General features: G+C 44.8%; 1 protein-coding gene across 1 annotated transcript in view; it reads right to left on the bottom strand.

Moving 5' to 3' along the window:
• LOC110193568 (myosin-7) overlaps positions 1-17,206 on the bottom strand; it is a 33,424-nt gene that overhangs the window by 3,024 nt on the left and 13,194 nt on the right. The window contains exons 21-35 of the mRNA XM_020965461.2: positions 16,760-16,896; positions 16,258-16,513; positions 14,794-15,036; positions 13,012-13,188; positions 12,362-12,507; positions 10,987-11,077; positions 8,331-8,720; positions 7,391-7,517; positions 6,996-7,114; positions 5,861-6,057; positions 4,913-5,096; positions 3,766-3,931; positions 3,403-3,527; positions 2,210-2,518; positions 976-1,179 (exon numbers count right to left, since the gene is read on the bottom strand). Of these exons, the coding sequence (XP_020821120.1) occupies positions 976-1,179; positions 2,210-2,518; positions 3,403-3,527; positions 3,766-3,931; positions 4,913-5,096; positions 5,861-6,057; positions 6,996-7,114; positions 7,391-7,517; positions 8,331-8,720; positions 10,987-11,077; positions 12,362-12,507; positions 13,012-13,188; positions 14,794-15,036; positions 16,258-16,513; positions 16,760-16,896 (2,871 nt within the window). The remainder of the gene's footprint in view (positions 1-975; positions 1,180-2,209; positions 2,519-3,402; positions 3,528-3,765; positions 3,932-4,912; positions 5,097-5,860; positions 6,058-6,995; positions 7,115-7,390; positions 7,518-8,330; positions 8,721-10,986; positions 11,078-12,361; positions 12,508-13,011; positions 13,189-14,793; positions 15,037-16,257; positions 16,514-16,759; positions 16,897-17,206) is intronic.

The raw sequence follows: 17,206 nt of genomic DNA, 5'->3' as shown, positions 1-17,206 counted from the left end.
AAGGGAAACAAAGAAAATTTATGACTCACTGCATTGGCTGTGGCCAAGGCTGGTTTACTCCCAACTATGAACTGAACCAAGTCCAGTTCCTTTATCTAAAAGTACATAAACAATGGTAATTTTTACAGTTATCCTTTAGTATATTCATGTAGTACTTTAAGGTTTGCTTAAAGTGGGCTCAAGAATTATTATTCCCATTTTACAGAGGAGTAAAGTGAGGATCTCTGAAGCTAAGTGACTTGCCCATGGCCACATAGCTACCGAATATCTGAAGTGGGATTCGCATTCAGTTCTCCCAATTCCAAGTTCCCTTACTCCCATGATACCTTTATAAATAAAATGTCCTAGTTGAATAACCCTGGAATAATCAGATATGTAATCAAAGGATCACAGGGTCTAGTCCTGGAAGGGACTTATTCCAATGCCTTCATTTTATAGACGGGGAAACTGAGGCTGGAAGTGACAAAGAAACACATTTAGGCTTGATGCCAGGAAAACTATCTAATAGAGCAATCCATGAAGTGCATTCAATGGCTCTTTCTCATTGGAGGTCTTTGAGCATAGACTGGATGACCATTTGTGGGGGATGGCAGAGGAGTTCTAATCAGACTAGATGCTGCTGGGGTCTCTTCCAACTCTAAGATTCTGTACTTTCGTGTTGTGTGCTGTTCTCAGAGATGATGCCCAACAAGTGGTTTTGTTCTAGACCACTTTCTCTGGTGGTATTGTTAAAAATCACAGTCAGGGTGTGCTGGAGCCAGCTCAGGCTCAGAGCCAACTGTTAAATTAAGTGTGAAAATTTACACCTCAAGAATCAGCAAACTACAAACAGGGTTCATTTATTATTTTATTGATTTGTAGACTTAAGAAAGTGATGTAGATGAAATGTAAAAGTATGCCACTCTCCAGAGGCCTGGTTGTTAAGTGTTTGCCAGCACACCCTTGATACAAGGACCACTGGAGTTCCTTTCTCACCTGGGAGTGGAGCAGCTGCACCCGCTCACTGGTCTCAATGAGCTCCTGCTCAGCCAGCTTCCTGGCCCTCTCTGTCTGCTCCACCACAGCCCGTAGCTCCTCAAGCTCTGCCTGGAGCAGATTGTTACGGCGTTCCACAATGGCAATGTTCTCCTTTAGATCATCATTGGCCCGGACCGCATCATCCAGTTGGATCTGGGTGTCCTGAGAAGGAGAGAAACTGGCATTAGATAGGATAATGGCAGTAGTGTCAACTGAGTAGGTGCATGAGTGACCCCATCTGGGCTGACCTGGGGCCACTATGAGATCTATGATGGGCTAAGAAGCTTGGGGTTCCCATTCCCTCATGCAGTGACTAATACCTCTGCCATGACCTTTGAGTTGCTATTCTAGGTATCAGGGTTCTAGAGCCTGTACCAGAACTTGCTCCCAATATAGGATCATAGATTTAGACCCAACAGAGATCTTAGAGGCCACCTAGGGCAGCTGGTGGATAGAGAACTGGGCCTGGAGCCAGGAGGACCTGAGTTCTAATCTGGCCTCAGACACTTATTAGTTGTGTGGCCTTAGGCAAGTTGCTTAACCTGTGTTTGCCTCAGTTTCCTCAACTGTAAAATAAGGATAATAATAACCTTTATTTTCCAGGGTTGTTGTAAGTATCAAATGAGATAACATTTATAAAGTGCTTGGCATAGGGCCTGGTACATAGTAGGCATTATATAAATGTTAGTTATTATTATTATTGGGCAGCTAGGTGGCACAGAGGATAGAGTGTTGGGCCTCAAGTCAGGAAGATCTGAGTACAAATCTGATCCCAGTCACTTACTAGCTGTGTGATCCTGGGCAAATCACTTAACCCTATTTGCCTCAGTTTCTTATCTGTAAAATGAGCTGGAGAAGGAAATGGCAAACAACTCTAGGATGTTTGCCAAGAAAACCCCAAGTGGGATCATGAAGAGTTGGACATGACTGAAACAACTGAACAGCCACAGCAACCACAATTATTGTTATTATCATTATTATCTAGTCTAACCCCCTCATTTTACATATGGTGAAACTGAGGCCTGGAGAGGCTAAGTGGCTTGCCCTAGGTTGCAGAGGCAGGATTTAAATCTGGGTCCCTGTCTCCAGATCCACTGCTCTTTTTGCTGAACTACTAAACAGTTGTTAAAACATGTAAGTCATTTCTACAGTGGTAGTGGTGGTGGTGGGAATGCTGAGAAAGCTGGCGTACCTTGAGCAAGCCCTGTAGGGTCTTGACTTGCTTCTGGGCCTCTGAAGCTATGCGATTAGCATGGCTGAGCTGGATCTCCATCTCATTGAGGTCTCCCTCCATCTTCTTCTTCACCCGAAGGGCCTCATTCCGGCTTCGGGTCTCAGCATCGAGGGAGGTCTGCAGGGAGTCCACTACCCGTAGGTGGTTGCGCTTGGCCTGCTCCATCTCCTCATCCTTCTCTGCCAACTTCCGTTCAATCTCTGCTTTGATTTGGTTGAACTCCAGCTGTGCCCGGAGGATCTTTCCTTCCTCATGTTCCAAGGAGGCCTGGGAGGATGAAGGAGAAGAGCTAAGAGTGGGTGGTTTTTAGGACCATAAGAACACTAGAAGGGATAGATGGGTGTGACAAGGTATAGATGCTGAGTGAGGTTAAGCATAAGGCAAAGGGGAGAGTCAGCTTGGCAAAGTGAATCCAGAGATGGGCTGAGACAGGACAACCTTGGCTCAAATACCACCTCTGGTACACACTGACTGAGTGAACCTGAGTAAGTCACTTGACTCCTCATTGCCTCAGGCAACTAATTCTCTAAGAGAACAAGTATTGTTCCTTCTACATAGGCAGATTGCCAGATCTGCATTGATTCCTCCTTGAGGAACTCCCTGTTCCAATGAAATCACAGACTGAGTAAAAAAATAAAAATAAAAAAGGAATAAAGAAATGAGACATGGAGATGCTATAGAAGAAGAAGAAAGCCAGAGACCCAAGGAGATGGGGGCTTCACAGACAGAGGAGAGGTAATATAAAGACAACAGAATAAAAAGAAGGGGGTCACTATGAGACAAAGTAGAGGAGAAGGTACAACATGATTCAAGGAGAAGAAAGAGCCCTGGATTTGGATTCCAAGGCCCTGGGTCTGAATCTCAGCTTTGCCACTTACTATCTGGATGACCTGGAAAGAGTTATTTAAGGGATTCAGTTTCCTCATATATCAAAGGAAAGAGTTGGACCAGATGAGCTTTAAGGCCTTTTCAAGGCCAAAATCTGTAAGCCAATGATCTGGGAGAAACTGAAAAGAAGACGGATAGGTGGATGGAATTTGAAAGACAGACATAGAGGAATAGAGGTAAGAGAGAGTGGGGGTAAGTTCCTGGGGAAGGAAGGCAGGGGACAAAGGGAGGAAGGGCATCATGGAGGCCCAGGACTCTCTCACCTCTGCTTCCTCCAGGGCAGACTGCAGTTCCAGCTTCTCTGCCTCCAGCTGTTTCCGAATCTTCTCCAGCTCATGGATACTCTTCCCACTGGAGCCCAACTGTTCTGTCAGGTCTGAGATCTCCTCTGTGGGTCAAAGACAGAGGACCTGGTTATGGGGTTGGGGTCCTTGGTGTGATCCTGCAGGGGAGGGAGCCTTTGGCTGCAGGAATCATTAGGATTCCCCAGGAGAGCTGTAGTTGACATACTGTCATTTTCTTCCTGAACCATCAGTTGAACAAGTGGGTGGGAGATAACGGTGACAGAGCCAGCTCATCACCACATCTGCTGCTGCCTCCTTTACCCTGATCCCTCCCTGACTCACCCTGGAGGTTCTTGTTTTCCCTCTTGAAAGTCTCCAGATGCTCCAGGGATTCCTCATAGGCGTTCTTTAGCTTGAAGAGCTCGGTGCTGAGGGAACGAGCCTCCTTCTGAGACGATTCTAGTTCTGATTGAGACTCCTCATATTTCTGCTTCCACTCGGCAAGGATCTAGCCAAAAAGAGAGACCAGATCACTCCACAGGCTCCCAGGGCTGGCTCTCTGCTGTTCTATCAGCTCCACCATGAGGGTTCTGGCCTAGAGACTCCATGATCTTTGGCTTATATTTCCATCCACAGCACTGTCTCCTTCACCCCCAGGAGAGTTTCTCCTGGTCCTTTTACTGCAAATTACTCCCTTCCATTAGCTCCTCATGCTATCTTTCTTTTTCACCTTGTTCCTATACCATGTTCCTTCTACTTCTTGCCCCTTTTTCTTTCTTCCTCTCCCCCATCTCTCTACTTGGATTCCCTCTGTCTTTAAACTTCCTCCTCATCTTTCCTCATCTAGTTCCCTTTCCCCCTCCTTTTCTTCCACACCTTGTCCAAGTTTCTCTGAATCTTATCAAGGACCAAGGATGGGGACTGGCTCACTCAACAAAATCTCTAGGCTGCACTCCCCTCAGCCCTATTCCTGGGGCCTCCTTCCATATCCACTCCCTGGCCCATTTCTCTTCTACACCCTCACCTTCCTTGCCTTCTTCTTCCTTGGCACTCTCATCTCCCCATCCTCTTGGCTTCCTCTCCACCACTCTCTCTCTTTGCCTCCTTCTCGATGCCTGGGCTCTTCCCTCTGGGCATCACTCAGCTTCTCTATGGTCTTCTTTGGACCTTTTTACTCTTATCTAGCTTTCTCTTCCTTCTGTTCTCTTCTATCCCCATTGTGGAGATTCTACCCCCTTGTCTTTCTTTCCTTCTTCATCTGTAGCATGGCCCAGCCAATAAAAAGAATTGGACTTGGAGTCATAGCAACTGGAATTGAACCCCAGATTTACCACCTGATACCTGCATGACACTGGGCAAGTTAATTTCTTCATCTGTAAGATGAAGGCATTGCCATAAATGTCCTTTAACATCCCTTCAAGCTCTAAAGCTTGGACTGGATGAGCCCTCTGATCCTGTGGCAGTCCCTGTCGATCCTGCCTGTCCTCACCTTGTCAAAGTTCCTCTGTTTCTTGTCCAGAGCAGCAGCGGCAGCATTGGACCGTTCCACATCCACCATCAGGTCCTCGATTTCATTCTGCAGTCGGTGCTTGGTCTTCTCCAGGGATGAGCACTTGGCATTCACAGCCTCCACGGCCTCCTCTGCCTCCTGCAGCCTCTGGGCCAGCTTCTTCCTGACCAGGGTGGAGGTGAGAGGCAAAGGGAAGCAGCATGAGTATTCCGGGAAATGATTCCTGGGCACTCCTATGGCCTGCAAGGCCACTTGATTAATCTAGAATCTTGTTAGAGAAACCTAGAGCAGCCTGAGGCTGGGTACTGAGTGATCTAGGCAACACACAAATAGCACAGTGACTCAAGACCAGCAGTTACTGGGAGCCTTAGAACCCTTCTTGGAGAAACCTAGAACAATCTTCAGCCAGACCTCAGAGCGATCAAATGGCACAGTGACTGGAAGAGGAGCTAAGTGATCCAGTGCTAGAGAAACCTAGAACAGATAATCCTAGAACAAGTGCCTGCACAATCTAAAGCGCACAGAATTGACACAGAATCTCTATGACATTGACTTAAGACAAGGAACACCAACACCGCACTCAAAAAAGAGATGTCTTTACAATCTGGTGCAAAGTTCTAGATAAAAAATATGCTGGAAAAGTATATTTTTCACATACCCAACCACACAGCCCTTCCCAGGGCTACAATGCCCTGCTACACGTTGTAACTCTCTGCACACAGACAAACCTTTTGTTCGTCTTATATTCAAATCCAAAACATAACGCGAGCAAAAAGCTTCCCTGAGAGGAGAAGATGCAGGAGCAGGGAAGGGGTTTGTCTCCCACCCCGAAAGAGCTTTCAGACGAGAGGTCTGACCCCTGAGCCCTGAGCCTTGTTATGCTCTAATTAGTGACAGAGGCAGACTGGGGAGACCCCAGGGACTCACTTGGCCTCCTCCAGCTCCTCAGTCCTCTGGATGGCGTCCGTCTCATACTTGGTCCTCCACTGTGCCACCTCTGAGTTGGCCTTGGACAGGACACGCTGCAGCTCTGCCTTGGCCTCAGTTTCCTCCTCATACTGCTCCCTCAGGAGGTCGCAGTCATGACGGGCCGACTGCAGGGCATGTGCCAGGGCATTCTTTGCCTGGGAGTAGGGTGGGTGGAAAAAGGAAGAGAATATGTATGTGATCCATTTCTGGGTATAGTAGTGAAGGCAAATCCTATGTTCCATCCCCCATGATAACTTTTTTTCCCCATTTGTTTCCTTACTATTAACTTCTTCTCAGAGTCTACCCTTAGTCCTTATCCTCAGTCAATACACTAAATCCGCAAGTATTTATTGAGAATTTACTCTGTCACGGGATCACAGATTGAGAGCTGGAAGGGACCTCAAAGGCTATGGAGTCTGACCCCCTTATTTTACAGATGAGGAAACTGAGATACAGAGATTAAGTAGCTTGCCAGGGTCAAATAGCTGGGGCATGTCTGAGGTGCAGTTTGAGCCTGGGTCTTCCTGACCCCAAGTTTAGCATTCTATCCATTATTCCATGCCATCTCTAGGATTTTGAGCTGGTAGACTCTTCAAGATCCTAGTCTGACCCCTCATTTTCCAGATGAGGATACTAAGGCCAAGGGACATTATGGAACTTGGCCAAGGTTACCTTGAGCCAGGGTTCAAAGCGATATCTTTTGACTCGAGAGACTATATTGCATCTTCGTGTTCCACCAAGGGTGTTCATTCCTCCCATTCTTGCCATCTCTCCATTTCCTTTCATCCTCAGCTATTTATCTATTCACTCTCCTTCTTTCCCTAGATCATTTCTAAATCCTTCATACTCAGTGATTGGGAATAGAGGCCTCTGTCGAGCTCAAGCTGGTGAATGCAATGGAGAGAACTGAGGGGCAGGGGCCAAGCTTCCCTTGGGATGCATTCCTTTGGAGGTCTGGGGAAGCAATAGGCAGGTGGTCTCATTGGGGGGGGCTGTGAGAGGGAAATGGGGGAGCTGAGGTAGTGGCTAATTTCTGCTCTTCACCAGAACAGTGTTTAAGGGACTGGGCGTGGATGAGGAGCCACAGCCTCACCTTGACCTCCTCTTCCAGTTGCCTCTTGAGATCTTCCATTTGTTGAGTGTAGGTGAGCTTGCCTCGAGTCAGCTGGGAGATCAGAGCCTCCTTCTCATCCAGCTGGCGGGACAGCTCACCTGGAGAAGCAGAGAGCACATATTTAGCTCCTGAAGGTCAGTAATCCCCCTTCCTATCCAAAACCCCTGTCCTTAGTCTCAGATCTCTGGAGTGATTTGGACCAGGGATGTGGAGGGTGTGTGTGTGTTTAGGGGAGTGGTGCTGGTGGTAGTGGTCTTGCGGGTCTACCTAGTAATGTGACTGATTTAGGGAGTGAGGTGGCCCAAGCCTATTCATGTTGTGGGGGAGGGTATTCACCCTCCATAGCACCCCGGTTCAGCGTAGCCCAGCCTCACCATTTTCTGTCTGTAACTTGGCCCTTTGGCTGGTGAGGTCATTGACAGAACGCTGCATCTCCTCTGCCTTGCTGCGATGCTCATTCATTTGGTCTTCTAGGGTTCGGCACATCTTCTCCAAGTTAGCCTGATATTGGAGAGATCAATGAAGAATGGAGGATAGGATGTAGTGTAAAGATTTGGGCTCTGAGAGTGAGGCATCGAAGGAGAATGGAAGCTGGAGAAAGGATAGCCAAAGAGACACTAAGGGAGGGAGTTAATGAACAAAAGAAACAGTTGGAAAAAGGGAAGGGGTTGAGTAGAGAAAGATAAGAAGATGAAAGAAGACTAGTATATAATGCTTTCAGGTTTGCAAAGTGCTTTACGTAGGTTAACTCATTTGATCCTCACAATGACCTTATGGGGTAGGTGCTATTATTATCCTCATTTTACAGATGAGGAAACAGAGGCAGATAGAAGTTAAGTGACTTGCACAGAGTCTCACAGCTAGTAAGCGTCTGAGGCTGGATTTGAACTCAAATCTTTATGAGTCCAACTCCCATGCTCTATCTACTGTGCCACCTATCTGCTTATGATCAAGGAAAGAAGAAACAGTCAAAGAAGGATGAGAAGAAACACATGGGAGATAATAAAGTGGATGTCAATATTGATTCACAGAAAGAAGAAATGAAATGGAGAGGAGATGGTGAGTAGCTGGAGCTAGGTAGAGGAAACTGAGGACAAGAGGCCCACCCACGGCCTCCTCCTTCATAGAGCTCTCACCTTGGTATGTTCATTTTTTTTTTTTTGCCAAGGCAAGTGGGTTTAAATGACTTGCCCAGGGTCACACAGCTAGTAAGTGTCAAGTGTCTGCTCTGAGACTGGATTTGAACTCAGATCCTCCTGACTCCAGGGCCGGTGCTCTTTGCACTGCACCACCTAGCTGTCCCTGAGCTCTCACCTTGGCCTTGACAATCTGCTCCATGTTGGAGGTGACATCGTCCAGCTCCAGCTTGAACTCGCTCTTCTCCTTCTCCAGCTTCTGCTTGACCCTCTGCAGATTGTCGATCTGCTCTCCCAGCTCAGCCACACTGTCCGCGTGCTTCTTGCGCAGGGCGGCCGCTGTGGCCTCATGCTGCAGTGTCGCCTCTTCCAGGTCCCTCCGCATCTTCTGGAACTCTGCCTCCCTCTTCTTGTTCATCTCGATCTGGACAGAAGTGGCCCCTCCAGCCTCCTCCAGCCTCTCGCTGATCTCCTCCAGTTCCCTGGATAAGTCTGAGCGCAGCTTCTCCACCTTGGCCCGGGCTGTCCTCTCTGCTTCCAGCTCCTCCTCCAGCTCCTCAATTCGAGCCTGGGGACAGAGAGAAGAGACATTACTTACTCAGAGATTCAGAGTCTTCCATTGTGGAACTCCCAAGTTAGCATCTAAATTCTAATTTGTCATGTTCTAAAAGTTATAGGATCATAAATTTAGAGCTAGAAAGGATTTTTGAGGTCATGTTGAACCCAGCCCTCATTTTATATATAAGGAAACTGAGGCTCAGAGACATTGACTTACACAGTAAGTGTTGGAGGTGGGATTTGAATCTACGTCTTTCTGACTTATTGTCCAGCACTCTATCTACTCTGCTACATTGCCTCTCTGACTATAGCATCTCTGATGCCTAAATTCTATAGGATCTAAGCACTTCTAAAAATCACCTTGAAATGGACCTTTATTTTTTTTAAAGAAGACTTTGGAGGATAACACACTGCTTACAGAATGAAAGATATTGAAACTAGCTCTTGAAGTCCTTTGTTCAGAGGTCTGTGATTGCCATTAAAAGTATTTTTTGTAGCGTATCGAAATGGGGTGGGGCGGGGAGTCATGTATCTCTTACCGAAGACCAGAAGGATCCACAATCTGATCTGGAACTTTTTAAAAGTCAAAAAATCAGGTTGAAGCATTAGCCTTTAGAGATATGGGAAGGTCATATTCTTTATTTTTTTTTGGTGAGGCGATTGGGGTTAAGTGACTTGCCCAGGGTCACACAGCTAGTAAGTGTTAAGTGTCTGAGGCTGGATTTGAACTCAGGTCCTCCTGATGCCAAGGCCAGAGCTCTATCCACTGTGCCACCTGGATGCCCCTTCCTATTCTTTATTAGTGAAAAAGTCTTCATTCAGAGAACAAACTCAAACCCTCTGTATTCCAGAGGGAGATTCTAGACTATTGATTGTCAGAGGCTATCGCACAACAGGGCCAAGTCTCAACATATTTTTGGCCCAAAGCCTCTAAAGCTAAGGTTTTTCAGGTGAAAATGTGGACCCGCCCCTTCTTGAGAAGGCTTTCTTTCATCTGTGTTCAAAAGCATCATCATCTTCAACATTAATTCCTAGAAATCAAGAAAATAGGTCTAATTTTATCCTATCACTGACCAAATACTGTTATGGAGAAGACCAGTAAGTGCAGGCAAAGTCCATTGTTGAGTTTTTGTAGACATTTTTGGAAGAAAGAAAAAATGAGAGGGAGGAAGAGGATAAGAGAGGATTTGAATCCATCCTCTATCACCTATCATCTGTGTAAACTTGGGCAAGTTATTGAACCTCTTTAGACTTTGTTTCCTCAACTATAAAATGAGGAAGTTGGACCAGAAGGTTCTAAATCTCTGATTCTATGAGAAATGGTAAAGGTTAAGTGACAGAAACATTGAAATGAAAGATAAGTGGTACTCGGGTTGATTCAATGATTGCTAAGGGCCTTCTAATTTGAGAATTCTGAATCTGTCACGATGAGAATGGAAAGGAAAGAAGGAGAGAACTCTATGACAACAATTCTGGGAAATATAAGCCAGTAGAGAAAAGCCTCTTGGCTTCTTTGGCCCAAGGGAAGGAGGGAGGTGACAGACTACAAGTGTATGAATGGCTATTACTGGCAAGAGTTGCAGTTCATTTGTTCTCATTGCAATGGCAGGATAAGTAGACTTCATCCTCCCTGAGGAGGTTCTAGTAATATCAGGCAATAGTACTGTCTTCAGGAGGAAAGGAGTAAGTAACATAGCCTACTAGTGGAAAGAACCTGGATTGGTAGTCGGTAAACCGAGGTTCAAATCTTGAACATGTTACTTATCACCTGAATGGTCTTTGGAAAATCACTGAAGTTTAAGGGATTTAAGTTAAGTCCTGAGCCTAAGTTTCCTCAGTTGTAAAAATGAGAGACTTGGGTTAGAAGATCTCTAAGTTTCTTTCTAGTTCTGTCATCCTTTGGATTCTTACAACGTTGGACTTTAAAGCAAGTTAGAACCCTGTCTGGTGCGTTGGGTGTCCGTTTTGTGATGACTCGCTTCCCCTGCCCACAACCTAACTCAGTATAAAGATGGTGCCTGTTGAGGCTAAGTAGAATGAGTAAGTTCCTGCTTTTCATCCAGAAAAAGGCTTGATAATCCTTCATGGGATTGTTGGCGTGTCTCCATTTTCTTCTTGACTGGTTCATGATGGAGTTCTAGTCCTCAACCTTATCCAACAAGGTCTAATCATATGAGCCAAGGGAGCCATGGAAGGACTGGTTGGGGAAGCCAAGGACTAGACAAAGGGTTTCTGTGCCTCATGACTCGTGTGCCCGCCTTATTCCCAGACCTTACCTGCAGTTCTTTGAGTTTCTTCTGAAGTTGGCTGCCCAGAGCTTGCTCATCCTCAATTCTTGCATTGAGAGCATTCAGTTCAAAGTCCTTCCTGTAGAAGAGGAAGGTGTGAGCATGAGAGAGAGAGACAGCAGGCAGGTGTCTTGAAAGGACCTCACTACTTATGCTAGGTGCTACAGTGGATAGATTGTTGACCCTGAAGTCAGGAAGACCCATTTTCCTGAGTTCACATCTGGCCTCAGATACTGACTAGCTATATGACCCTGGGCAAGTTACTTAACCCTGTTTGCCTCAGTTTCCTCATCTCTAAAATGAGCTGAAGAAGACAATGACAAACCACTCTAGCATCTTTGCCAAGAAAACCCCAAATCGGGTCACAAAGAGGTGGACACGCCTGAAACTACTGAATTTATGGAAAGGTGATAGATATCTTTAGGGTATACTGAAGTTACTACAAAAGAAGCCCAGTCACCTACATCTTCTATACCTACAATTCTATACATTGAGAACTGGATGCTATCATAGAGGAAAGACCTTTTGGCTACGAGACAGTAGAGCTGGGTTCTAGCCAAGGTTCTGTCACTAGCTAGCTGTGTAATCTGGAACAAGTCACTTAAACCTTTGGGAATTTCATCATCTGTACAATGAGAGGTTAGACTAAATGATGTCTAAGTTTCTTGTCAAAAAAAAAAAACCTCGTTGAAAATAATCTTTATGACCTGTATTCTTCTAACTCTAAAGTTCTATGGCTCTGTGATTTTATGATCTTAGATGTCACTTGACCTTTTTTGGTCTGAGTTCCCTAATCTGTAAAATGGGTACAATATTTGTCCTACATACTTTATTGCTCATTTTAGAATCTAGTAAGATTATTCATTCATTTATTCATTTACTCATATTTCTGAATAAAAATTTTTAATAAGAATAGTGATTATACTTTACATGTGCATAACACTTTGAAGTACTACACAATTTTGAGGTATTATTTTTATGACAGAACCCTAAAGAGGTTAGGTAGTTGGGAATCTCAGAATACCACAGTCTCTAAAAAATGGAAATCAAGGCTCACCTGGAGGGCAATAGAGAGACATATAGTGGTATTAAGTGGGCTGTAGTATATCACCAAGGACAGCTAGTGCACATGAAGTCACATAAAAGATATAATCAAAGAGACGTATTACCAGAAAAAGATGTATGGCTAGTTATGTTAGAAGAGCAAAGAATAACAAAAAGACAGCCCTTGGCTTCACTGATTACCCCTACCCTCCCTTAAGAAGGCAGAAGGCAGGAGCTTAGGCCTATCTGTATGATGCCGTAACAAAAATCATCTTTCTTAGCCAAGTAAAGGATGGGAAGATGTTGGGGGGCACTGTACTTTTTCAGCCGCTCATCCAATTGCTGCTTGTCATTCTCCAGGTCCATGATGCTCTCCTGGGTCAGTTTCAGGTCACCTTCTAGCTTTCGCTTTGCCCTCTCTAGATCCATCCGAATCTTCTTCTCCTGTTCCAGGGATCCCTCCAGCTGGCATGGAAAAAGAAAATAGGTCAACAACTCAGGGTGAGATGGAGATCCTGTCTTGGTAATTTTGTGAGGTCAATCACCCCAGGAATTGAGAAATCACAAGGTTGGGGACAAACTGGACTTGGGAGAAGTCCAGTTCTAGAAAGATGTTGGTTAAGATTCTACTAGACAGACATCACCAGAGATCTACAGATAAACCCCCAAATTTATATGGAATGATCACTAAAGATTAGATTTCATGTAAAACCTTAGGATCCCCAACAACTCCTTTTTGAAATGAAACACAATTTTTAAGGATTAGAATCCCTTCCCGGTGGATCAAACCTCCCAAACTTCCTGACCAAGACAGGGAAAATGGACTTGAATCTAGGAAATCCCTCACCCACCTCTATTAACATTGATGAGATTAGGTTAATGACTAGGATCTAAGAACCATCCTACCCACCACCCTGCAAAGGCCAGACTAATATGGTATTCCAGTCCAACAACTGACCATCTACTTACATCATCCACTTGCTGTTCCAGCTTGACCTTGGCCTTAGTTAGGGTGTTGACCTTGTCCTCCTCAGCCTGTAGGTCATCCAGTGCTTGTTGGTGGGCTTCCTGCAAGGCTTTCTTTTCCTTGGTCAGTTTGACAATGATCTCATCCAGCCCGGCCATTTCCTCTGTCAAGTTCTTGACCTAGTATCCAAGAAACCCCAACCCCATTGAGGCCACTGATGGTATACCACTTGTGGTACCATAAGATTGTGTTCAAAGGAAATTCCCAGGGATTCAATGCCAGGAGCCTTGTATCCCCAAACACCACAGGGATCAGAGGTGGAAGCTGGTTAATCATGACAACTCCTTTTATGTGGGAAAGCCCAATGTACAATGATAAGTACTAGGTCCATGAGCTCAGAGTTATTAAAGAAATCAGACAATGAACTGGAAGGAAACAGCTTTGCTTCTCTCTCTTAAATATTTTCTCCAGATTTTCATAGGAAATTTGATGGGGATTGGGCAGGAATATGAATGTATTTCCTGTAGAATGATGATAATTTCTCCTACCTAGTCTAGTAATGAGGTGCAAGAGAAGGAAGAAAGGACTAGGAAGGAGAAGAACTCAGTAAATGTGAACGTGGTCAATGTACATTTAGGAAAAGTAGACATTGTGGTGGAAAGAGTAGACCATCATAGCTGTCCTAGTGGAAGTCAATACTATGAACTGTTGTGAAAGAAAGTAGAATAATATTGAATTTTGCTATGAAGAATATGGTTTGAAAAAATGGAAAATTATTCCTCAATTATGGTTAATGTTTTTTGGTACTTTGACCAGTTTTGGACTCTGTTTTAAGAAGTGTGCAGAGAAACTGGAGAATTCAAAAGATAGAAATGGATGCAATGTTATGGAGATAGTAAATGTAAAAGAAATTTGAAAAGAAAGTTTTCAAATGACTTATTAGGCTGAAGAAGGTACTCCTAAGGAAAAGCTAATTAAATTGATATTTTTTTGTTGTTGGTTAGTTGTTTTCAGTTGTGTCTGACTCCTCATGACCCAGTTTGGAGTTTTCTTGGGGAAGATACTGGAGTAGTTTGCCATTTCCTTCTCCAGTTCATTTTACAGATGAGAAAACTGAGGCAAACAGGATTAAGAGACTCTCCCAGGATCACACAGCTAGTAAGTGTCTGAGGCCAGATTTGAATTCATAAAGGTGAGTCTTCCTGACCCCAGGCCTGGCACTCTACCCACTGTACCACCTAGCTGTTGAGTTGTCACTGAGTTCCAATGTCAGCTTGGAAAAGAGAGAGTCAAAAGGGAATTTAATAATAATTTTCAGCTCTGTAAAACTAAATATAGAGAGGAGCTATTCTCCAACTTCACTGACAACTAATATCAGGGGTGGATTTTTTTTTAACCAGAAGGAAGACCCTTTTGGTAGAGAATAAAGAGTTCAAGTTCTGGGTTGAGGGATACAGGGAAGTTGTGGAATATTCATCCTTGCAGGTCTCTAAGAAGAGGATGTGGTTCCATTGGTCTGGCCTGAGTTAGATGCAGTGTTGTGATGGTTACTCCCTGAGTGACCATGGGCCAACAATTTTATTTCCCCATGCCTCTGTTTCCTCATCTATAAACCATGTTTCTGAGGATGGTTCCAGCCCTAAATCTATGAACCTATGATTCTATGAATGGACCAGGCATTTATTAAGAGATCTTTGACAGTTGGATAATTTAAAATCCTGTGAACCTGGGTACCACTAGCAGCCATGTTGGCTGGAATCAGCTAGGTGGGAACCCCTGCTCACCTTGTTCTCCGTTGCATGCTTCTCCTTCTCCACCTTGGCCAAGGTCAGCTCCAGGTCATCTATGTCCCTCTTGAGCTCTGAGCACTCATCCTCCAGCTTTCGCTTCTTGGCTGTGAGCTCAGCATTCATCTCCTCCTCATCCTCCAGGCGCTCTGTCTGCTCCTTCACCTTGGCCTCCAGCTGGATCTTGTTTTTGATCAGCTGGTCACAGCGCTCTTCTGCGTCTGCCAGGTTGTCTTGTTCCTGAGGGCAAGGGCAAGGGTGAGGAGAGTTTGGAGGCCCATTAGCTGGGGCTGTGTCCTCACTCTAGTGAGGAAGGGGGTGAGAGAAGGAGAAAGAGGCCCTGTCCTTATAGGGGATGGATAGGGACCCCCTGTCTTTAGATCCAGACCTTCCTGGGGCTTCCCAGCCTATATCAACTTTCAGAGAAGGCAGGAGAAAGGAACTGGAGCACTGGGGCTTAGATGGAGGAAGTACTAGAGAGGGAATAGGACAGTGATTTCTTGAAGTGAATAAAGAGCTGGCCCAGCTCAGGTTCAAATACTGCTTCTGACACATGCTGACTGTGTGCCCCTGGGCAAATTACTTATCTTTCTGGGATGTTATAGGCAATTCTTTAAAATTATAGGTAGAAGAGAAGGTGCTAACTTGTATTGCTAGAATTAATGAAATTAATGAAATTATTATTAATAATTATCTATTAATAAAAATACCAGTCTAATCCGTATCCTTATCCTTTTTTTCTGTCCTCCTTTTCCTTTCCACTTGGTAGGAAGAAGGAGAGCATGAGAAATGAGTGAAGACAAAGAAAAGAAAGAAAAGAATTTCAAGAAATGACTCTGCTTCAATATTTTGATGGATCTGGGATTTCATCAGTGTGGGTAAGCTCTCGTACAGTGCAGATTGCAACTACTTTAAAGAGGTGATTATTTAACTCTAGTGAAAGGAAAATCTAATTAGAGATGAACAGATCTGGGTTCTGGCCCAGCTCTGCCTCTCACTTGCTGCATGACTGAGGCAGGTTATTTAATCTCCCTGAAACTTTTTTTTCCTATCTGAAAAGCAGGATTAATAATACCTCTCCTTACAGGGATTTTGTGTAGGTCAAATGAGAAATTAGATGTTAAGGTGCTTTGGAAAGTATTCAACATAATAAAAAATACAATTATCAGATACACAAACCTATCAGAAGAGCACAGTCCCATTGGGATCTAAGCAAGGGAGATGTGGAGGGTTTGGGGTTTGGAAGTTAGGACATTTGCTCACTGCTTAGTGAGAACCTACTGCTAATACTCCTTGAAATGTGTTGCTTCTAGAAACCATTTCTTGGAGGGAGAAGAAACCAAGATGGTGGATTCAGTGACACTGGGCGTGTTCTTGCTATGGATATGGGGAAACTTTCCTGAGATGGAAATTGAGGAAAGAGAGTAAGAAAGAGAAAGCTGGAGGGCTCTTGGGTCTCACCGCCTGGACTTGTAGCTGTAGGTCATTTTTCTCCTGCAGCAAAGACACCATCTTCTCTTCCAGTTCCTTGCGTCTTGCTTCTGACTTCTCCAGGGCTTCCTTGAGCTTCGCAAACTCTTCCTTCATGGTGGCCATCTCCTTCTCTGTCTCTGCACTCTTCAGCAATGGCTTGATCTTGAAGAAAAGCTTCATCCAGGGCCAGTTCTTGACACTCATGAAAGCTCGAATATTCCATTGAATTATCAACAGGGAATCTCTGAGGAAACCAGGAGAGAGGAGTCAATGGGAAGCCACTCATATCCACCCCCCCTTTTTGTCAGGCCCCTGAAAAACCTTCTCTACACACATAGTTCCCACAAATGTGATGTGCCCACCCTGGCCACCAACCCTATGGACACTGCCTCTGTGTTTCTTCTTTTTTGAAGACTAGTGGGAACATTTTCCATAATGTGGCCCAGCATTGAAATGGAGGCTGGGGAACTTTTCCCATAACATTTTTTACCTTCTTTCCAGGATCTTCTTGAATTCCATACGAGAGAGAACACCTCTGGACTGGGCCTGGATCCGGGTGATGATGCGGGAAAGTCTCTCATCTCTCATCTCCTCCAGAAGGCCCAGCAGTCCAGCCTTGAAAAACACCTGAAAAGGAGGTATGTATGTTATAAAGAGGGAGAGTGAAGGTTATCTCAATGGGAGAAGTTTTGATAATATTCCCAGGCAAAAATTAGGAGGGGAGGGGTAAAGGACTAGGGGAACTGAGGATGTGTATCCATTATGAAGGATATAATATATGAGATTCCAAAGCCTAGTGATGGGGATTTAATTCCTTTTCCCCAGTATGTTCTCCAAGACACCAGAGAAGAGTTGGGACATAGGGAGGAAAAAAAGAAGAAACAAGATGGCACCGGTGAAATAAGTAAGACATGGTGAGTAGTAAAGGACTAGCAGG

The sequence above is a fragment of the Phascolarctos cinereus genome, unplaced genomic scaffold (genome assembly GCF_003287225.1).
Source record: "Phascolarctos cinereus isolate Bilbo 61053 unplaced genomic scaffold, phaCin_HiC Scaffold_3;HRSCAF=262, whole genome shotgun sequence".
Classification (NCBI taxonomy): domain Eukaryota; kingdom Metazoa; phylum Chordata; class Mammalia; order Diprotodontia; family Phascolarctidae; genus Phascolarctos; species Phascolarctos cinereus.
This window is presented reverse-complemented; position numbering and strand designations above follow the sequence as displayed.